This window comes from Scyliorhinus canicula, chromosome 7, assembly GCF_902713615.1.
Source record: "Scyliorhinus canicula chromosome 7, sScyCan1.1, whole genome shotgun sequence".
NCBI classification, from domain to species: domain Eukaryota; kingdom Metazoa; phylum Chordata; class Chondrichthyes; order Carcharhiniformes; family Scyliorhinidae; genus Scyliorhinus; species Scyliorhinus canicula.
Genome location: NC_052152.1, coordinates 103,538,457 through 103,561,787, shown reverse-complemented (window position 1 = coordinate 103,561,787; position 23,331 = coordinate 103,538,457). Strand labels below are relative to the sequence as shown.

Below are 23,331 nucleotides of genomic sequence, written 5' to 3'. Positions count from 1 at the left end.
GATAGGAGAGTCAAGTACTAGGAGACATAGGTTTAAAGTGTGTAGGGAAAAGTTTAGAGCAGATGTGCGAGGGTGGTAAATATATGGAACACGCTGCCTGGGAGGTGGTGGGAACAGGTACGAAAGAGGCATCTAGACAAATATATGAAGAGGGTGGGAATGGAAGGATACGGACTCCGTAGGTGCATACGGTTTTAGTTTAGGCAGGTACCATGGTCGGCCGGTTTGGTGGGCCCAAGGGCCTGTTCCTGTGCTGGTCTTTGTGCCACATAGATAGTGACGAATGGGCGGGATAGAACCTGGGTCCTCAGCACCGTGAGACAGTAGTGCTAACCACCATGCCACCGTGCTGCCCTTCAAGAGCTAAATCTTATTTCTTCTTGAAATTATACCAAATTTTGGCCTCAACTACTTTGTGGTAGTGAATTCCACAGATTCTCCACTCTCTGGGTGAAGATATTTCTCCTCGCCTCATGTCCCAAAAAGGTTTACCCCTTATCCTCAAACTATGACCCCTAGTTCTGGACTCCCCCTACCATCGGGAACATTATTTCTGAATCTACCCTGTCTAATCCTATTAGAATTTTATAAGTATCCATGAGATCCCCTCTCGCTCTTCTAACCTGCAATGAATATAATCCTAACTGACTTAGTTTCTCCTCGTATGACAGTCCCGTCATCTCAGGAATCAGCCTGGTAAACCTTTGCTGCACTCCCTCCATAGCAAGAACATCCTTCCTCAGATAAGGACACCAAAACTGCACACAATACTCCAGGTGTGGCTTCATCAATGCCTATACAATTGCAGAAAAAAACATCTCTATTCCTATACTCAAAACCTCTCGCTATGAAGGCCAACGTACCATTTGCTCTCTTTATTGCCTGCTGTACCTGTGCGCTTACTTTCAGCAGCTGATGCAGGCCGACACCAGGGTTTCGCTGAGTTTCCACCTCTCTCAATTCACACCATTCAAATAATAATCTGTATTCATATTTTTTCTACCGAAGAAGATAACCTCACATTTATCCACATTATACTGCATCTGCCATGCATGTGCCCCCTCGCTCAGACTGTCCAATCCTGCTGAAGCATCTCTGTATCCTTCTCACAGCTCACCCTCCCACCCAACTTTGTATCATCTACAAATGTAGAGATACCATACAGAGTAGATAAGGTGAATAGAATGGGTGTGTTTGAAGGAAGCTAGATAATCTCCGAGGGAGATAGAAGGATGTGCAGGAGGCCATTCAGCCCATCGAGTCTGCACCGACTCTCCGAAAAGCACTCTACCTCAGACCACTTCCCCACCCTATCCCCGTAACCCCACCTAACCTTTGGATACTAAGAAGCAATTTATCCTGACCAATCCACCTAACCTGCACATCTTATGGGCTGTGGTAGGAAAGCAGAGCACCCGGAGGAAACTCCACACAGATAGTAACCAGAGGTCGGAATCTAACCCGTGTCCCTGGTGCTGCTTCAGATGCTTAATAATAAAAATTGGCTCCACCAATTTGTCAGTGGGAGTAATGCCTGCAGAGATTGTGTATAGACTGTCCCACTGCTACATTGGTGCGCTATGTGAGGTTTAGCACTCAATTACTCTGCATTTAGTCAGGTATTTTGATTGAACCCTTTTTCCTGTTAAATGGAAATTATTGAACTGTCTTGCAAACACAGTTCAAATATATGATTGTAAATATACAACAGAGCTGTGGGAGGAAACTGGAGCACCCAGAGGCAACCCACGCAGACACTGGGAGAAAGTGCAAACTCCACAGTCATCTAAGGCAGAAATTGAACCCTGGGTCCCTGGCGCTGTGAGGCAGCAGTGCTAACCACTGTGCTGCCCATATTTTGATAGGGTAAGATTAAAAAGAATGAGAGAAGGCTTGAGTGCTGCATAAATATTAGCATGGACCACTTGGGCCAAATGGCCTATTTCTGTGCTGGAAATAGTTTGTAGAATATCTTTATATTTAAAAACAAAGTTGGTGTCTGTCTTCCAGCAGCTAGCTTCAAAACAACATTCTATTGAAGCTCCATTGGCACAGTCTGTCCCTGGTTTGTAATGAGTTTTAAATCTCCAGGTTTAAAAGGAATATTCCAATGGGTTTCCTCCAGGGACTTCTGCTGGGAAATGCAATGAGGGGCAGGATGTAGAGAGGATTTTAAATTGTAGTCACGTAGCTGATCAGAACACAAGGAAGTCCAGGCGTTCGGACAATGATGTCTGATCAATAGAGTGGGCGAGGTGTGTGACGGGCAGTCAATCCAGCGACACAGTCAAAGCCACAATCTTGTGGTGTTTACCCATGCCAATAAATGATTTGTTTTACTTATGTTTTGGGACAGTAAAGCAGCAGGAATTTCAAAACTTCAAATGTGTTGATACTCACCAGGGTTACTAGCATGCGGACAGATGAATTAATGGAAGTGCTTGTGTTAACCGAATACAGACTGATTTGGAGCTCTGTCTAATCTCTGCCACTTGAAAAAAAATTTGTAAAGAGAACCCAATGAGCCAGCAACGTATAAACATTTATAAACTCAGAGGTACAGTGTACCATCCCTGGATGTTTGTTGCCACCTTGTGGCCATGTCACATAACACCACCATTCTGATTTTTCAAATGGTGAGGTTTGATTTTAATCACCTCCCCCTGGCTCACGTGCATGACTGGGGTAAATCACATTCTCCCCGTGTCTGTGTGGGTTTCGCCCCCACAACCCAAAAATGTGCAGAGTAGGTGGATTGGCCACACTAAATTGCCCCTTAATTGGAAAAAATAATTGGGTAATCTAAATTTAAAAAAAAAATGACTGGGGTAAATAATTTAAGCCATTTTAACAGCACTGACCTCCATTCCAGACAAGGATTCCGCCACATGTCGGTGTAAAAATCCGGATCCTACAATGCAATTACAATACTCATGTGATTTAATTCTGAGTGGCAGACAGTGCCAGAACAAGGTTTGGGATGGGTTGTGTTGCTTGTATGCTCCTTAGAATCCCACCAAAAACTCTGCATACCTCAGTCTCAACCTTCCCCAATTATTTCCCTGTCAACAATCCCCTCCAGAACCATCCATCACTTCCTTATTGGGAGCTATTTATTAGAGTCGTTGGGACAAATTCCCACTCCCACCTATTCAGAAGGAAATATTTCCCCACAGTCAGGGGGAAAGAATAAAAAAAAATATAAGAGTACCCAATTCATTTTTTTCCAATTAAGCGGTAATTTTGCATAACCAATCCACCTAACCTACACATCTTTGGGTTGTGGGCGTGAGACCCACGCAGACAAGGGGAGAATGTGCAAACTCCACATGGACAGTGACCTGGAGCCAGAATCGAACCCGGGTCCTCGGTGTCGTGAGGCAGTAGTGCTGACCACTGTGTCACCATGGCAAAGCCCTTTCAATTACACCTCTCCCCAATCTGATCTTTCTCACCCTGATCTTTCTCAATTTCACTCCGGCAGAGGACTTGCCTACCAATCCGAAGCAAGTTCATAGAATCACCACAGTGCAGAAGGCGGCTGTAATATGTCCATGGAGGCAGAAGTCCCGTCACCAGAATTCCTTTTATTTAGGAACCCAACAGCTGAACAACCATGACCATTCAGTCTGCTGTCTACACCAAGAGTGCAGAGGATCTGACACTCCCTGTTATATACACAGAAAGGGGTTCCCTGATTGGGCCACTAATCAGGAAACTCGTATTTTAATTGGCCAATCTCAAAGGCCAGGCCTAAGTCATTACACCGCTCTGCCCCAAAGTCCGAAGAGCCCCCATGGTCCTAGTGATTCACGGGTCTCCCGCTTCATTTTTGCGCCAGGTCCGGCTCCTCCACTTCAGCCCCCGATGTAGGGGGGGTATAACGGCTAGGCACCCATCTTTTCCAATGTGAGCGCCTGAGGGGCTGTTTGCCCCTTTCCTCTGGCGGCAGGGGTACAGTTGCAGCATCATCCATGGTGTCTATATCTGAGTCCGATATCCTCACCAGTGGTGTCAGAGGGGCGTGAATAGTTTGTCGGGGAGGACTCCCCACGGTCCTTGGTATGCTGGTCTGAGTCAGCTCCGGAGGAGGAAACAAATCGGAGGCCCGCACCTGGTGCAGGTGTTTCTTTATTACATGTTTTCCCACACATATCTCATACGACATGGGTCCTGTCCTGGCCTTGACTGTTCCTGCTACCCATGTGGGGCCATTCACATAATTTCTGAACCATATATTTTCACCCGTGTTGAACTGCCTTTCTCGGCGAGCGTTATCGTGGCCCCTGCATTGGGCCTCTTGGTGTTGCTCTATTCTGCCACCTAAATTCGGGAATAGTAGACTCAGCCGGGTTCAGATTCATCTGCCCATGAGTAGCTCCGTCGGTGCTATTCCCGTTGTGGTGTTTGGGGTTGTTCTGTAGTTAAATAGCCAATGCAACAGTTTGGTTTCCAGTGATGCTGCTGACTGTTTCTTCAACCCAACTTTTAAAGTCTGGACGGCTCTCCCTGCCGAATCATTCGATGCCAGGTGGTATAGTGCCATCCTTATGTGCCGAATGCCATTTGACTTCGTAAATTTTGTGAAGTCCTGACTGGTGAACGATCAATTATCCAAAACTAACACCTCCAGGATACCATGAGTTGCGAACGAGGTGTGGAGTTTTTCCAATGGTGGTTATTGAATTTGCAAAGTTCATTTTGTAGTTGTCCAGCTATTTGGAATGGGCATCTACTATTATAAAAAAAACATTGAACCCATAAACGGGCCTGCAGAATTGACATGAAGTCATGACCGTGGCCTACCTGGCCATTCCCATGGGTGCAGCGGGGCTGCCGGTGGCACCTTCTGCCCTTGTTGACATTCTTGGCACCGACCTACCAATGCCTGTATCCAGGCCCGGCCACCAGATATAGCTTCTGGCCAGCATCTCCATTTTTGAGACTCCAGGGTGCCCATGACGTAGTTCAGCCAGTACGGCTCGACGGCCTTGACTTGGAACTATTACTCAAGCTCCCCATAGCAGGATCCCGTCTTCCACAGTGATCTGCTCTCTTCTGCTCCAGTAAGGGTGGAATTCCTCCTGGATCAGTCTTTCCATCTCCCCAGTTAGCACCATGTGTTTTATTTTTGATACCGGGTCCCTTTGGGTCCATAAACAAATGTTTTGTGCGGCCACTGGAATGGTGTCCAGGAAATGTAATGTCATTACCGTTTCCTCTATTTTGGGTACTAATGGTGGGGTGCCCGGTAATGGCAGCCTGCTTAGTGCATTGCCATTTGCCACCCGCGCTCCTGGCCGATGCTCCAGTTGATACTGGTACGCTGCCAGTAGTAGGGCCCAGCGTTGGATCCGGACTGAAGCTATTGGTGGTATTGCTTAGTCTTCTATCAACAAACCCAGCAATGGTTTGTGGTCTGTAATTGTAGTGAATTTCCACCCGTACAAGTACTGGTGAAATTTCATCACCATGAAGATCACAGCCAGTCCTCCCTTTTCGATTTTGGATGTATTTTCGTTCTGCTGCTGCCAGCGTCCTGGAAGCAAACGCTATAGGTCGTTCCTGTCCGTTTTGCCCTCTGTGTGCCAAAATTGCACCAATGCTGTATGGAGGCGTGTCGCACATGAGCACCAACTCTTTCCTGGGGTCGTAGTGTGCCAAGACGTTCTCTGAAAAAGCTGTTCTTTTATCTTCTTTAAAGCCCTGTCTTGACGGGCGGGCCACTCCCAGGCTTATCCCTTTTTTAGTAATTGGTGTAGGGGGTCCAAGATGGAAGCCCTGTTCTGTGTGAACCTTCCATAATATGTGTCACCAGTCCTAAAAAAAACCTTAACTCTTGAATTGTGGTGGGGGTGTTTATCGTTGAGAATTTTTGGGACTCTTCGTCCAGCTTCAGCTGTAGATATGCGTGGCTCATATCCAGCTTTGAGAAAAGGAGTCCTCCAGCCAGCTTTGCATACAAATCCTCAATCCAGGGAATTGGGTATTTGTCCAGTTGTGAGTAACAATTAATTGTTTGTTTGAAATCTCCATAAAGGCGGCCTGAGCCATCCGGCTTAAGAATAGGCACCACAGGTACCAGCCATTCAGCAAACTGGACCGGATTTATTATTCCCTGACGCTCCAAGCGTTTTATTTCCATATCGAATTTCTGCCTTAATGCAAAGGGTACTGGTCGGGCCTTGTAGAATTTTGGGACTGCCTCTGGATCTACATGCAATGTCGCCTTTTCTCCCTTTATTGTTCCGAGCCCTTCTCGGAAAACCTCTGGGTATTTAGAACATAGAACATAGAACAGTACAGCACAGAACAGGCCCTACGGCCCTCAATGTTGCGCCGAGCCATGATCACCCTACTCAAACCCACGTATCCACCCTATACCCGTAACCCAACAACCCCCCCCTTAACCTTACTTTTATTAGGACACTACGGCAATTTAGCATGGCCAATCCACCTAACCCACACATCTTTGGACTGTGGGAGGAAACCGGAGCACCCGGAGGAAACCCACGCACACAGGGGGAGGACGTGCAGATTCCACACAGACAGTGACCCAACCGGGAATCGAACCTGGGACCCTGGAGCTGTGAAGCATTTATGCTAACCACCATGCTACCCTGCTGCCAGGAGTTCGCTCAGGCAGCCATTTTCCAACTGGAAAATGTTTACCCAATCCAGCTGGATCTCTTTTAGCCAGTTTCATCCCAATAAGCTTGGCCCCACACCTTTCACTACCATTAAAGAGAAGCACAGTAGCACAAGTGGATAGCACTGTGGCTTCACAGCTCCAGAGTCCCAGGTTCAATTCCCCGCTGGGTCACTGTCTGTGCGGAGTCTGCACGTTCTCCCAGTGTCTGCGTGGGTTTCCTCCCACAGTCCAAAGATGTGAAGGTTAGGTGGATTGGCCATGATAAATTGCCTTAGTGACCAAAAAGGTTAGGAGGGATTATTGGATTACGGGGATAGGGTGGAAGTGAGGGCTTAAGTGGGTCGGTGCAGACTTGATGGGCCGAAAGGCCTCCTTCTGCACTGTATGTTCTATGTTTATAAAGGCAGCCTAACCAGTTGCTCTCCATAAGCCACAGTTACATGTGTTGTTCCCAACACTCTCAGTGGTTCCCCTGTGTATGCCCTCGGTTTTGCAGAGGTCCTGGTTAGGAATAAGAATTGGAGTCCAGTGCGAGTTTTATTGAATACTGTTTCCCCTATCACTGATACGGCTGCTCCAGTGTCGACTTCCATCAGTGTGGGACGTCCATTCAACCTTATGGATAATTTAATGGGTGTTGATTTCACCATCGTTACACAATTTAGTTGTTCCGTGTCGGAGGTAGGTTGGTTTCTAGCGTATGCATTCTCCTGTATCCCGGCATACGTGACCTTCTCCAAGCTGATGGTTTTGGGCTTCTATTTCTCCTTTCTGGCTCTGATCTCTGGCAACAACTACAATATTTTGCCGGGCGAAAGGCTGCAGGGGATGCCGTCTGTCTGGACCTAATTTTCCCTTGCTTGGGAAGGCTTCTGCGAGTGGGCCTGGTTAACCTAGTATCCGAGTTGTTCCTGAAGGTGGCTATGCAGTTGCCTATCCCCCAGCGGTAGTCCCTTAACTCAGTTTCACTGGTATGGGCATCTACCTCCATTGGAGTACCCTGTAACTCATGCTCCGCTTGCCGCTTTTTCTAAGGACAAAGACAGCTGCAATGCTTGTTTTCAATCCAGCTCAGCCTTTGCTAACAGACGTTTCTGTATTGCTAAATTATTAATTCCACATACCAAACTGTCTCATTTAGTGTCAGGCCAAATTCACAAGCCTCTGCTAATCGCCTTAATCTTGTTAAAAAGTTTGTAACTGACTCCCCAGTGTCTTGGAACGCTGAGTAAAACCGGTACCTTCGCAGCATCAGAGGTGGCTTAGGGTCATAGAACTCTTTCACTACGTTTGTCAATTCCTGGAAAGTTTTTGTGTCCTGTGCCTCTGGAAAAGTGAGACTGTGCAGAATGGCAAAGGCTGCTGGCCCACACGGTCAGCAGAATGACCCATTGCTTTTCATCCGGAATTATATTGTTTGCTCTAAAGAAGTACTTCATCCGCTCTACATATTGGGCCCAGTTTTCCACTGCAGGGCCACAAGTGTCCAATTGTCTGAATAAAGGCATTTACCCTCAATATGCGGCAGGTGCTGACAAGCAGATTTCTTCAGGTAGTTTCATTTTCCTCGCCGCCACCATAATAAGTCCACGGAGGCAGAAGTCCCATAACCAGAATTCCTTTCATTTACAAACCCAACAGCAGAACAACCACAACCATTCAGTCTACTGTCTACACCGGGAGTGCAGAGGATCTGACACTCCCTCTTATATACACAGAAAGGGGTTCCCTGATTGGGCCACTAATCAGGGAACTCGTATTCTAATTGGCCATTCTCAAAGGCCTGGCCTAAGTCATTACAGAGACTATTCGACCCATTAAGTCTGCACCGACCCTCTGAAAGAGTACTTCACCCAAGCTTACTCCTCTGCCCTGTCCCAGTAACCCGTTAATCTAACCTACACATCTTTTTGAACACTACGGGGCAATTTAGCATGGCCAATCCACCTAATTTACGAACTGTGTGGCGGTTGCACTTTCTCCCCGTGTCTCCGTGGATTTACTCTGGGTGCTCCGGTTTCCACCCAAAGTCCAAAGATGTGCAGGTTAGGTGGATTGGCCATGCTAAATTGCCCCTTAGTGTCCAAAAGGTTAGGTGGGGTTATAGGGGTAGGCTGGAGGTGTGGGCTGAAGGAGGGTGCTCTTTCCAAGGGTCGGTGCAGACTCGATGGGCCGAATGGCCTCCGTCTGCACTGTAGGGATACTCTGGATTCTCTGTATTTTTGGACTGTGAGAGGAAGCAGGAGCACACGGAGGAAACCCACATAAACGCAAAGAGAATGTACAGACGCCACACAGTCACCCAAGGCTGGAATTAAACCCAGGTCCCTGGGATTGTGAGGCAGCAGTGCTAACCACTTTGCCTCATTGCCGCCTGCCAGTTGCTCCGGCTCTCTTCCCAATCAGAGCAAGTTGGTATTCTCTCCTCTCAGTCCGGAGTGATTTTCTCCGGCTCTCCTCCCAATCTGGAGTGAGTTGCTCCGGCTCTCCTCTCAATCCGGAGTGAGTTGCTCCGGCTCTCTTCTCAATCCGGAGTGAGTTACTCCGGCTCTCCTCTCAATCCAGAGTGAGTTGCTCCGCCTCTCACATTACCAGTGCAGTAGATAACGGGGAGCCGATGGATGTGGTATATCTGGATTTCCAGAAAGCCTTTGACAAGGTGCCACACAAAAGGTTGCTGCATAAGATAAAGATGCATGGCATTAAGGGTAAAGTAGTAGCATGGATAGAGGATTGGTTAATTAATAGAAAGCAAAGAGTTGGGATAAATGGGTGTTTCTCTGGTTGGCAATCAGTAGCTAGTGGTGTCCCTCAGGGATCCGTGTTGGGCCCACAATTGTTCACAATTTACATTGATGATTTGGAGTTGGGGACCAAGGGCAATGTGTCCAAGTTTGCAGATGACACTAAGATGAGTGGTAAAGCGAAAAGTGCAGAGGATACTGGAAGTCTGCAGAGGGATTTGGATAGGTTAAGTGAATGGGCTCGGGTCTGGCAGATGGAATACAATGTTGACAAATGTGAGGTTATCCATTTTGGTAGGAATAACAGCAAACGGGATTATTATTTAAACGATAAAATATTAAAGCATGCCGCTGTTCAGAGAGACTTGGGTGTGCTAGTGCATGAGTCACAGAAGGTTGGTTTACAAGTGCAACAGGTGATTAAGAAGGCAAATGGAATTTTGTCCTTCATTGCTAGAGGGATGGAGTTTAAGACTAGGGAGGTTATGCTGCAATTGTATAAGGTGTTAGTGAGGCCACACCTGGAGTATTGTGTTCAGTTTTGGTCTCCTTACTTGAGAAAGGACGTACTGGCGCTGGAGGGTGTGCAGAGGAGATTCACTAGGTTAATCCCAGAGCTGAAGGGGTTGGATTATGAGGAGAGGTTGAGTAGACTGGGACTGTACTCGTTGGAATTTAGAAGGATGAGGGGGGATCTTATAGAAACATTTAAAATTATGAAGGGAATAGATAGGATAGATGCGGGCAGGTTGTTTCCACTGGCGGGTGACAGCAGAACTAGGGGGCATAGCCTCAAAATAAGGGGAAGTAGATTTAGGACTGAGTTTAGGAGGAACTTCTTCACCCAAAGGGTTGTGAATCTATGGAATTCCTTGCCCAGTGAAGCAGTTGAGGCTCCTTCATTACATGTTTTTAAGGTAAAGATAGATAGTTTTTTGAAGAATAAAGGGATTAAGGGTTATGGTGTTCGGGCCGGAAAGTGGAGCTGAGTCCACAAAAGATCAGCCATGATCTAATTGAATGGCGGAGCAGGCTCGAGGGGCCAGATGGCCTACTCCTGCTCCTAGTTCTTATGTTCTTATGTTCCTCTAAATCCGGAGTGAGTTGCTCTGGCTCTCCTCCCAAACCGGAGCGAGTTGCTCCAGCTCTCCTCCCAATCCGGAGTGAGTTGCTCCGGCTCTCCTCCCAAACCGGAGCGAGTTGCTCCGGCTCTCCTCCCAATCTGGAGCGAGTTGCTCCGGCTCTCCTCCCAAACCGGAGCGAGTTGCTCCGGCTCTCTTCTTAAACCAGAGCGAGTTGCTCCGGCTCTCCTCTCAATCCGGAGTGAGTTGCTCCGGCTCTCCTCTCAAACCGGAGCGAGTTGCTCCTGCTCTCCTCTCAAACCGGAGTGAGTTGCTCTGGCTCTCCTCCCAAACCGGAGCGGGTTGCTCCGGCTCTCTTCTTAAACCAGAGCGAGTTGCTCCGGCTCTCCTCTCAATCCGGAGTGAGTTGCTCCGGCTCTCCTCCCAATCTGGAGCGAGTTGATTGGGATTTCACTCCATTATGACAGTCTCTTTTGTTGAGAACCAACTGGTTGAAATTAAATGTTTCTTTGATGATGCTCCAGTGAAGCACATTGGAAAGTATTAGTGCAGTAAAGATGCTATAGAAATGTAAATAATTGCTGTTGACAGGGGATTTGAACATGTGTTATATTGTGCCTTGTGGATGTATAGGTGTCTGGACTGACTGGTGTATATGTTGTTCAGGCACAGTTGACAATCACTGATAATATATCTTCATGGGAAATGTATGGGGTGGATGGTTTTAACTAATCTGTCTTTTTGTTCTCATGGTTTGGTGAGTACATTAATGTATCTTATCTGTCTTCCCCCATGATTGTAGCAGTGACCCTGCGTACAGACAGAGCCACTAAAGCAGGCAGAAGAGTAAGAAGGGTCTCCACAGGCTTTTCCGATGATTCTCTCGCGACAGACAGTGGAGTCTTCGAAGCATTAAATAAAAGGTGATGAAATTATTCTTTGGGCACCAACTAAAGTGGGTAGAACAAAATCTGAAGCTGGTTGCTCCAAATGTGTATCTCCTTGAATTTCAGCGAAAGCAATCAGTGCATCATATGGGTCTCCACTGAGTTGCCGAGCAGCCTTCTCACCTTGCAACGTCTGTGTGTTTCTGGACATTTATAAGCAGAGTGCGCCATTAGATCTGTTTGAGCGATGGTTGTTTTTTGGGGGGTACATGTTAAAATAGAGGTTGCTTCGCTGTCTCTGTGAAGTTGTCCACTGATACAATTTTTGTCAAGAGGCAACTAATCATCATTTTGTCCCTGACGCGGGCAGTGACAGGGACCCTGGGATGCAGTGGGAAATTCTACTGGGATTGCTGTCAGATCTCCTTCAGGAGACCAGTGGACCTTGCCAGCTTCGCAGGATTTTTTTTGTTGCTGGATCCGTTTCTCAGTCTCCCATCCCTCAGGTGTTTTTGTTAATCTCCTTGTGAGAGTTGACCCCTCCTGATTGAGAAACTTTACTCTGGCCCCTTCCCTCCATTTTTGTAAAAGGCTGTATCGCGGGGGTGATACTATAACCTGTTTTGTCACAAGTCATTGCCAGAACCTCTGTTGCTCTCCGTCCAGATACCAGGTTCAGATGCTGCTGCTTTGTCCATCATGGGTACCGTACAATGTTATTCCCATTGGTCTCAGCGCCCCAGGTGATGCTGGTCCTTAGCACCTTGACGTACTCTTTTTGGGATGCTATTCCTGGTGCTGCTCTGTGAAACTACCTCGTTTATTCCATGTCCAATATTTTTATTACTAATAATAATAATCTTTATTCGTGTCACAAGTAGGCATACATTATTAACACCGCAATGAAGTGCTGTGAAAAGCCCCTCGTCGCCTGTTCAGGTACACTGAGGGAGAATTCAGAATGTCCAATTCACCTAACAAGCACGTCTTTCGGGGCTTGTGGGAGGAAATTGGAGCACCTGGAGGAAACCCATGCAGACACGGGGAGAAAATACAGACTCCGCACAGACAGTGACCCAAGCCGGGAATCGAACCCAGATCCCTGGCACTGTGAAGCAACAGTGCTACCCACTGTGCTTCCGTGCCGCCCAATGAAAGTGTTCAATGAAATGGGTGCAAAATTGTTTTAAATGGCATAATTATTTTTTAATTTCTGTGGCTCAGACAGCATCCTGGAAATTAATCTTTGGTTCCTGGAGTCTATATTTTATGTCTTGTTCTCGGCCGTCCATTTAAGTGCATGGGCCCTTGAACTTCTCCTGCATGGCCACACACATGCGGTAAGATTTTTGCATGGCCTGCTCAGGGACCTCTGGGTTGATCCGTGGCAGCACGGTTTTAAAGGAACCTTGCTCTTCAGCAACACCACTGTCAATGACGTTTCCTCCCCCCACCCTCCTCCACCTTCATCTCCCTAATCTCAGGCTGTTAGCTGTTGGTTAACTTTTGCCCAGTCTTGTTAAAGACATCCCATGGAGAGATATTATTCGACTATAACATAGATCACTTCAGCTATAGAGTGATCAGACCTCAAATTCTTCTTCTTCTTCTTCTTGCCTTAAGGCATGAGGGGCAGCTTGTTTCTGCCACTGCATTTGCTGTTGGTAAATCGTGTTTTGGATTGCTTTCATACTGAAACCCTTTGTGTTCATGTGGCCATGTCATTCTTTTGAGGTGAGACACGATGTGGGGTGGGTTGTGGGTTATCATTCCACTCCCATCAGAAGGGATGTCAGCCCAGTGTTGAGACTGGCGCCGATTAGTATTCTGTCCTGGCTGTCTGGAATGGGGTTTTAATCAATAACCTGACTCAGACAGGAATGCTCCCACTGAGCCAAGGCTTACTCAAGACATTAATGATGCAAGCACACCTCTGTAATAACTTTGTGATTTATAAGGCTGCTTTGCAATTTATAACGTGGTGTACTGTGTTCAACTTTTTTTTATTCACAGGCCTGAGGATGCAGATGAGGTTCTATACGATCATAGTTCCATCACATTTGACCCACCGCAAATTAAAATGGGACTTATGTAAGTTTCTAACTAGACGTGGGTTACCTAATTGCACCCAGAGATGTTAGTCAATGTCTCCTGGTGTTTTTCCGCTGTTGTTGGGAGATGTATTTTCTGAGCTATTTGAGATGGATCCTCAGGACCATCATGGCAACAGTTGAATAGCAATAGCTGGCTTAATAACTTGTCACATTAAGCAGTATGTTTAAAAATAGCAGTCAGTGGAAGTCCAATCTCTAGATAATTAAAATGTGAGGAAATTAATGTGAAAGGTAACACAGTACTTTTACAGTTCTTTAAATATAGGCAGTCAGCAATGCACAGTTGTGCATCAGCAATGTACCATCTGGATACGGTGGTGTAGCAGTTATATTACTGGATTAATAATACAAAATCTAAATTCATATCCCATCGTCGTAACTTCAGGATTTTAAATATCTGGCATTAATACCCAGGTGTCAGTATTTCATTATAATTGTGACTACACTTCAAATGTACTTCATTGGCTGTCAAGTGCTTTGGGACGTTCTTAGGTTATGAAAGGTGCTATACAAATACAGCTCTTTCTTTGACAAGTATGCTTACAAAACATTTTTATCTTTAAGGTATGACCATCGGGACGAATGTTTGATGATTCACATTCTTCAATTGCGGAATATTGCTGTCCTGCAGGTGAAAGATGGGAACAAAGTGTAAGTTGGAAATTAGAAAGGCTGACGTTTTATGACTGCTTTATAGAATTTACATTTTACTTGATACGGTCCAGTGCCAATGTTGACTTTGTGTCCGTACTTAAAACAAATCCCATATGATGCTAATTAGACTGCACAAAACATCCTATCTGGCTGCATCACAGCCTGGTATGGCAACTGCTCAGCCCAAGACCGCAGGAAACTACACAGAGTCATGAATACCGCTCAGTCCATCACACTAACCCGCCTCCCATCCATTTACTCTGCACCATCAGCTGCCTTAGGAAAGCAGGCAGTATAATCAAAGACCCCTCCCACCCAGCTTATTCACTCTTCCAATTTCTTCCATCGGGCAGGAGATACAAAAGTCTGAGAACACACACGAATAGACTCAAAAACAGTTCCTTACGCGCTGTTACCAGACTACTTAACAACTCCCTTATGGACTGATCTGATCAATACTACGCTCCTGTTTGCTTCACCCGATGCCGGTGTCTATGTATAAATACATTGTGTACCTTGTGTTGCCCTGTACTAAATGATCTGTTTGAGCTGCACGCAGAAAAATACTTTTCACTGCACCTTGTACATATGGCAATAAACAAATCCAATCCAATGTTCAACACCATTCGCGACTCCTCAGATAATGAAGCAGTCTATGTCCAAATGCAGCAAGACCTGGACAATATCCAGGCTTGGGCTGAAAGTGGCAAGTTACATTCGCGTCACTCAAGTGCCAGGCAATGATCATCTCCAACAAGAGAGGATCTAACCATCGCCCCTTGACATTCAATGGCATTACCATTGGTGAATCCCCCACAATTAATATCCTGGAAGCTATCATTGATCAGAACCTGAACAGGACTAGCCATGTGAATACTGTGGCTACCAGGGAAGGTCAAAGGCTAGGAATCCTACGGTGAGTAACTCACCTCCTGACCCCCCTCAAAGCCTATCCGCCATCTACAAGGCATAAGTCAAGAGTATAATGGAATACTCTCCACTTGCCTGGATGAGTGCAGCTCCAACAACACTCAAGAAGCTCGACACCATTCAGGACAAAGCAGCCTGCTTGATTGCTCGCCCTTCCACAAATATTCAAACCCTCCACCACCAACGAACAATGACAGCCATGTGTACCATCTACAAGATGCACTGCAGTAACTAACCAAGGTTCCTTAGACAGCACCTTCCAAATCCACGACCACTACCATTTAGAAGGACAAGAGCAGCAGATACCTGGGAACCCCACTACCTGGAGGGTCACTCATCATCCTGACTTGAAAATATATCGCTGTTCCTTCAGTGTCGCTGGGGCAACATTCTGGAACTCCCTCCCTAAGACCACAATGGGCGTACCTACACCTGAAGGACTGCAGCAGTTCAAGAAGGCAATTCACCACCACCTTCTGATGGGCAATTAGGGATGAGCAATAAATGCTAACCTACCCAGCGACACCCATGTCCCATAAATTAATTTAAAAAAAGAAGGGGCAGCATGGTGGCACAGTGGTTAGCACTGCTGCCGGGGTCCTACGTTTGATCCCAGCTCTGGGTCACTGTCGGTGTGGAGTTTGCACATTCTTCCCGTGTTTGTGTGGGTTTCGCCCCCACAACCCAAAGATGTGCAGGGTAGGTGGACTGGCCACGCTAAATTGCCTCTTTAATTGGAAAAAAATAATTGGGTACTCTAAATTTATATTTAAAAAAAGACCAGTCAGGATTCTAGGTGTCAGCCTTGACCCAGCAATTAAAAATCGCATGTCCTGAGTCTTAAAGTTGTGGGTTCAAATCCTACAGCAGAGACTTTGAGCACTTTGTTTAGGGAGAAACCATCACAAAGTGGGTGGGAAGGGGGAGAAGATTAATAAAACCTAGGGCGAGGAAGATTCGACTGGGATGTTCAATTCCAATTGGAGTCAGGAAGAGTAGCTAAAACCAAAGAGTTGAGGAATTTTGACCCAGCGACAGCGATATATTTAGTTCCAAGTTGGGATGGTGTGTGACTTGGAGGGGATCTTCCAGGTAATAGTTTTCTGCATCCCTTGTCCTTGGTCACTGGTTTGTAAGGTGCTGCTGAAGGAATATTGGTGAGTTGCTGCAGCGTAGCTTGTAGATGGCACACACTGCTGCCACTGTTCATCAGTGATAGAGGGAGAGGATGCTTCTGGAAGGTGCAGCAATCCAGCGAGCTGCTTTGCCCTGGAGGGTGTCGAGCTTCTTGAGTGTTGGAGCTGCACTCGCCCAAAGAAGTGGGGAGTATTCCATCACACTTCTGACTTGTGCCTTGTAAATGGTGGATCAGCTTTGAGGAGTCAGGAGGTGAGTTACTTTCTGCAGGATTCCCAGCCACTGACCGGCTCTGGTAGTCACAGTATTTAAATGGTTAGTCCAGTTCAGTTTCTGGTTACTTAGGACTGAGTTCACAGAATCACAGAATTTACAGTGCAGAAGGAGGCCATTCGGCCCATCGGGTCTGCACCAGCTCTTGGAAAGAACATCCTAACAAAGCGCAAACCTCCACCTTTCCCCATAACCCAGTAACCCCACCCAACACTAAGGGCAATTTTTGGACACTAAGGACAATTTATCATGGCCAATCCACCTAACCCGCACATCTTTGGACTGTGGGAAGAAACTGCAGCACCTGGTGGAAACCTACGCAGACACGGGGAGAACGTACAGACTCCGCACAGACAGTGACCCAAGCCGGGAATCGAACCTTGGACCCCGGAGCTGTGAAGCAACTGTGCTAATCACTATGCTACCGTGCTAAAGTTGAGGGGAAATTACTTCAGTCTAAGGGTTATGAATCTTGGAATTCTCCACCCCAGAGGGTTGTGGATGATCCACCATTGAATGTATTTAAGGCTGAGGCAGAGAGATTTTTAGTATCTCTGGGAATCCAGGGATATTGGGAACAGGCGGAAAAGTCGTGGATCAGCCATGGTTTTATCAAATGCAGAACAGGCTCGATGGGCCAAATGGTTTACGTCTGCTGTTGTTTTCTTATGGCTGAGCCTCAGCCTCTAGAAGATGGGCAGGATGGGAGTCAGTGAATTGATTTAGGTTTGACTTTGGTCTTCTTTATTTCAGTGTTTTGCTTTTGTATTGAAGTCACTTGTACATCAGTGATGTTTTTGTCGAATTAGTGGTAATTATTTGCTGTTTCTCATTTGGGTTGATACATGATAGAGATGTTTTTATTGGTGTTACTTATCCTTAAATCTTTTTATTTTGTGTTCTTTCTTTGATGTGTGAACTATTACACCCCCCCCCCCCCCCCCGGAAAAAGTCCATCAGCCGATCGGTAGGTCCCGATCGCGGGCCTGGCCACCGCGGAGGCACCCCCCCACCAGGATGGCCCCCGCAGCCAGAGCTCCGAGGTCCCGCCAGGTGGGAACATATGTAACCCACCCCGGTGGAACTCAGCGGGCACTTGGCCCGTCGAGTGTGGAGAATCACCGCGGGGGCTTTCAACGGCCCTCGACTGGCGCGGCGATTCTCTGGTCCCCGGAGAATCGGCGACCCCTCCCCTCGGTAATTCTCCGACCCGGCGCTGGATCGGAGAATCCCGGCCAAAGTTTTTAGTTCAGATCTTGGTGAGATTGAGGCCACTGAAGTAACATCTGCAGACAGTACCAAATACCACATGGTTTATACAATGCCTAAGCACTGTCACATGATTAAATACCATGCGATCGATGTCACATGATCATATCTCTGGGCATACATCAAACCAGAATTGTTCTGTGGGGGATCAGATTTGGATTTGATTGCAGTACACTGCTCGGCTACAATTAGCCTGACACACATACACATTTGTAGAAGGCTCCAGAGCGTGGCAGGAATCACACCAAAGGAGCTAATGTATTAACTTTAATTTTGTTAACTGTCAGCATCAGATTTAGCAAGAGAGTAGATGAGAAATTGAGGACAACAGCCTTTTATGCCATGAGAGAATATTGGTATTAGCCTAATACCCAGTGGAAATGGTGGTGAGTTGGGATCAGATGCCCAGCTTGATGCTACATTAAAGTCAACAATCTATACGATGGGGGCTAACCCGGTTTGCTGCCTGTTAGTGCCAGGTGGTGGGGTTAGACTAAAATTGTCCCTTAAAACTCCAAATATGTTTTAAGCATGAATAATTCTGTTTTCGTTACAGGTATATAAGGATCTCATTGCTTCCGCATGAACCTGGCACAACATTTACCTTCTGCTCCAAGACTTTAGACGTTCAAGCACTCGTGACATTCAGTGAATCGTTTCAAGTTCCAGTTCCTCCCAGCATGTTGAGGGTAAAGACTGTGCAGCTGGATATATGTTCCATTGATCAGCAACTACAGGAGGAGTTATTGGTAGGTGCTGATTGCTGTTTCCAGTTATTGAAGTCCTCATCCACATTGCAAAGTTTAGCGTAGGTCTGAAGTGGTTTCCCTTTCACTTTGAAATCAAACCTGTGTGGTAAAAGTGAGCTTCCAACACTCAAACTGACTCCTCCAGGAAGACCCATTTCACTTCTGCCTGCACAGTGTCACATTTGGTCCCTAGATTCAGATGATTTGCAATATTACTGCAGTTCACAGTTATCATGTAAGTGCTCCATTGTTGGACTGGGCCCAGCAATGATAAAGCAATATGTTCCAGTCAGGGTGGTGTGTCCATTGGAGCTAGTGATATTCCCAAGTGATGTCCCCGTCCTTTCTAGGTGGTGGAGGTTATGGATTTGAACAAGGTTGCTGTAGAAGCCTTGTCGAGTGCATCCTGTAGACAGTGCACACTGTACACCAGCGATGGAGAAGTTGGATGTTTAGGCTACTGGATGAAGTGCTGATCAAGCAGGTTGCTATGTGTCCTGGCTGGTGTTGATCTTCTTGAACTGCAATAACTTAGTAGCGTAATATGAATGAGGTTCAAAAGATTCTCTTGAACCTTGATATGTTCGTACCACTTATCTTTTGATGTCTTTCTTTTGACTAGGGAGTTGTTCAGATAAGCCTGGCCGACTTTGAAAGACCGAGTGAAATGTTGCTTCAGTGGTATCAACTGCTAACCTTCAGTAGTATCGGGACAATACCCGAGCGGAACAGCAGCCAATTCAGCAGCAGTGGAGCTGTTGGAAAGCTGACAGACAGTGAAATGAAGGTACCGCTTGGAGATTCATGTACTAATTAATTGTGAAGTACAGTAGTTGCTGTTTTGAGCAGCTATTTATGAATGCTGATAGTTCATGGTACTTAAAAGTGCAGAAGTCAAGCATCAGCTCCAGAAACCTGTCATTCCAGCATTGCATTCTCTGCATTATTTGGGTGTTACTGGTGAGGCTTGCATTTATTGCCCATCCCTAGTGGTGGTGAACCAGCTTCTGGAACCATTACCAGGTTGATGTAACTTGGAAGTGGTTTGATCTAAAACTTGAGGGCAGTTAAGTTGGTGTGGGTCTTCTCGGGCAGACTGGGTAAGGATGGTAGGTTTTCTTCCCTAAAGCACATTAGTGACCAGTTGAGAGTCACACTTACTGAAAGCAGTTTTTATTTTTATCTAGAATTTGCAGCACAGAAATGGGCCATTCTGCGTTGATGCTCCCCCTGAGCCGCCTCCCACACTTGTTTATCGAGCCTAGCAAGCAAAACCTTCTGCTTTTTTCTCTCTCATGTACTTCACGATCTTCCCCTTAAACTAAAGGGGACAGCACGGTCGCACAGTGGGTAGCACTGTGGCTCCAAAGCGCCAGGGTCCCAGATGCGATTCCCTGCTGGGTCACTGTCTGTGCGGAGTCTGCATGTTCTCCCTGTGTCTGCGTGGGTTTCCTCCGGGTGCTCCGGTTTCCTCCCACAGTCCAACGATGTACAGGCTAAGTGGATTGGCCATGTTAAATTGCCCTTAGTGTTCAAAAAGGTAGGAGGGGTTATTGGGTTAGGGGGATAGGGTGGAATTGAGGGCTTAATTGAGTTGGTGCAGACTCGATGGGCTGAATGGCCTCCTTCTGCACTGTTTGTTCTATGTTCTGTGTTCTAAACTCAAATTCACAACTTCAATCGCGGGATGTGAATTGGTATTCTTTGGATTATTAGTCCAGTATCATAACCACGAGGCTTTTGCACCTTCTGGCAATTTCTGATTTTAGATGTCCACAGCTCACCTTAGCAAGGTGTTTCTCATGCCAATCATAGAAGAAAGCAGAACAGAAGGCTATTGCACATGGCCAGTCTGTACTTTCTGAGAGAGCTGTCCAATTTAGTCCCGCATCCTAATTCATAACTCTGCAAATTAGTTCTCTATTTCTCCTCATTTTCCCTCTTGTTCTTTTGCCAATTAATTTAGATATATTACGTCTGACTACTCACCCACTTGTCGGAGAAAGCAGTCTCTCGCTACTTCAGTCCTCTCAAACCACTCACCATTTTGAATAACTCCAGTAGGTGTCCTCTCACCTTCTCCATTCTGGTACAGCAGTCCCAGCTTCTCCCTCCTCCCCATGGTGGTCTCTGTATTGTCTCTAAGGCCTTGACATGACTCCTAAAGTGTGGTGCCCAGAATTATACAGAGAACTCAGCTGGTGTCTAAGTCATGATTGGTTTATCCTAACTTCCTTGGTTTTCTGTATTTAATGTCCTTATATACAAAACCAAGTATCCCATACACTGAACCACTGTAACAGCTTGCCCTGCCATCGTGAGCTCCCAGGTCACTGAGACCTTATACCCCTTTACAATTGTACAATTTAGTTTATATGACCTCCCCTCATACTACCAAAATAATCCCCTCTGTATTAAATTTTTATCTACTATGTATCGGCCCATTTCAACAGTCTGTCTATATCCTTTTGAAGTCTGCTGCTATCAGCGATACTGATTCCTGCATCTAAAAACTGTCTGTCATCTGCAATCTTTGAAGTTATGACCACGAAACCCTAGTCTGATAACTGGCCATTTATGCCATTGACCGTTGCCCCTAATTGTGTATATTGGCTTCTTATGTTAGATTCCAGCACAACAGTGAGGTGGGACATCCTGAGAAGGCAAAGGATGCAGTGTAAATGTCACTCCTTCTTCATCTCAGTTCTGTTTTTTTGCTGGAAATCCTTGGTGTGCAAATTATCTGGTACATGCTGACATTTGTTTCTATCTTCTGAAGGATGCAGTGTCCATGCTTTTAGCAAGGACCACAGCTCAGCTGGAGGCAGTGGAGAAACAATTAGCAGAGGAGAGAGTGAAGTTGGAATGCACAGAGGAAGAAATCCAGGAGGAAATGAAGGAAGAAAAAACTGAAGCAGTGTCAGAAAGGTACTTGGAAATGATGGGATCTCTCTGCAGGGCAGGCATCATCTGTGGAGAGAGAGAAAAACAGAACCAATGTTCCAGTCAATGATCTATCAGCAGGATATTAGCGACTTGCCGATCGCCAGCCGAGCAGGATTCTCCGGCGTGCGATTAGGGAAGCGAAAGCTTCCACATGTGTAGTTCTGGCTGCTCCGATACCCCGAAGATTGCCACTATCGGGCATGACTTCACCCTCACCCCCACAACCTTGGACATTGCCTCTGAGAAGGCTGCCCAGAAGCCAGCCGTTTGGGACAAGCCCAAAACATGTGGGTGTGGTTGGCCGGGCCCGTCTGGCACCGTTCACATTTGTCCTCCGCGAAGAACCTGCTCATTCGGGTTCTGACCCCGGAGTACAGACTCACTGGCCGGGCACCAAGAGGAGATCCCCCACCTGGACAAGAGGGTTGCCATGGTTACCTGGATTTGAGATTTTCTATAGAGCCATTCGATGAACTTTGATCCAAAACTGAAAGGCCCTATGCTGACCTCAATGATTTAATTAAATCCACAACTTAACACAGAACTGGTCAGTATCAAATTAAGGTAGACTTCAGTGATTTAGGAATTCTGTCAGTTCAGACAACCACATACATGTGTCTTTGTCAACGCTGAGCTGACTTGCAGGTGACTGTATACCTATGTTTCCCAAATCTCTCCAGCAGTGGGGGAATCTCCTTGGTCCGTGTCTGAGCCTGTTTTAGTACCCTATTTCCAAATCGTTTTACACTGACACAATAACATTTAAGAATTGCAACAGAATGGAGCAAACACCATGCTTACTTTTACACAGGTAAGTCTGATTGGCCAGTAAGGGGGTTGAATTAGTGGTCGTGGCATTATAAGCACCACCCTCTAACCATCTGAGCTTACTGGCCATCTCTGGGTCTGTTTTAGACTAAGTAATAGAGATTGATTGCCATCATTCACCAATTCTTGACGCTGCATCAATCATTTTGGCCGATTTGTCATAGGGAATGGCAATTTTTTTGCTTTTATTAAAGTGTGCTAACCTTTACAAATGGTTAGTTATGTCGTATTGATTTACCTTTTCCCAGGAGCTGGCAGGCAGAGTCGGTGGACAGTGGCTGCAGCAATAGTGCTCAGCTTAGTCCACAGTACCCTGCGGTGGAAACACTGAGTGGTCTGGATGGACATGGGAGCCAGCTACATGAGCTTGCAGAGCAAGTGAGCCATCTTGCCTCTATCAGAATGAGAGTCCCACGAATTAAGGTAAGCACCTGCCTGGACCATGAATGCTCTTTACGGTTATGGCTATTCCACTTTGAGATGTATGATTGTGTCCATTTAGAATCTGTGAACCATTCGCGGCAGTACAGTGGAGACAGTTTACTGCCAATTTAAGCCAATTATGATAGAGCAATAATTGGGAAATTGAGATCTCCCACAGTATTCACATTGAACTCAGAATGGGGAACTTACTTTTAGGTAGTGCGTCGCTCAGGAATGTTCTCATGTGCCACAGATACACTGCATTATTTGGAAATGCGTGTCTGGCCCGTTGATCTGTTGAGGTGCTGTTGAAGGGGGAGAAAATAATTTGTAGATCTCTCACATTCCATCGACAATGATGGTGGACAACCAAACAATTACCAACAGGAGGGGGCACCATGGGCATCCCCCATCCTTAGACATGTACCTGCCCAGTATTGACCAGTACATGAATGTAAGAATCAAGTCTGAATTGTTGGCAAGTGTCTTCAGCCCAAAATGCCAAATTAATGATTATACTTGGCTCAGAACCCCCCCCCCCCCCTTACCTTCTCATCATTATGCTCCTGGGGGCCAGGCAATCCTCACTCCTCGTGATATTAAATAACTGGATGGACCAAAGGCTATGATGTCTGAGCACCTT

At 46.4% G+C, this 23,331-nt stretch overlaps 1 protein-coding gene across 2 annotated transcripts in view; it reads left to right on the top strand.

Annotated features, from left to right (window-relative positions):
- Positions 1 to 23,331, top strand: part of wwc3 (WWC family member 3) — a 241,309-nt gene that overhangs the window by 202,720 nt on the left and 15,258 nt on the right. For both annotated transcript variants that reach the window (XM_038802573.1, XM_038802572.1), the window contains exons 12-18: positions 11,281 to 11,401; positions 13,379 to 13,456; positions 14,044 to 14,130; positions 18,299 to 18,491; positions 19,114 to 19,278; positions 21,271 to 21,419; positions 22,514 to 22,688. In XM_038802573.1, the coding sequence (XP_038658501.1) occupies positions 11,281 to 11,401; positions 13,379 to 13,456; positions 14,044 to 14,130; positions 18,299 to 18,491; positions 19,114 to 19,278; positions 21,271 to 21,419; positions 22,514 to 22,688 (968 nt within the window). The remainder of the gene's footprint in view (positions 1 to 11,280; positions 11,402 to 13,378; positions 13,457 to 14,043; positions 14,131 to 18,298; positions 18,492 to 19,113; positions 19,279 to 21,270; positions 21,420 to 22,513; positions 22,689 to 23,331) is intronic.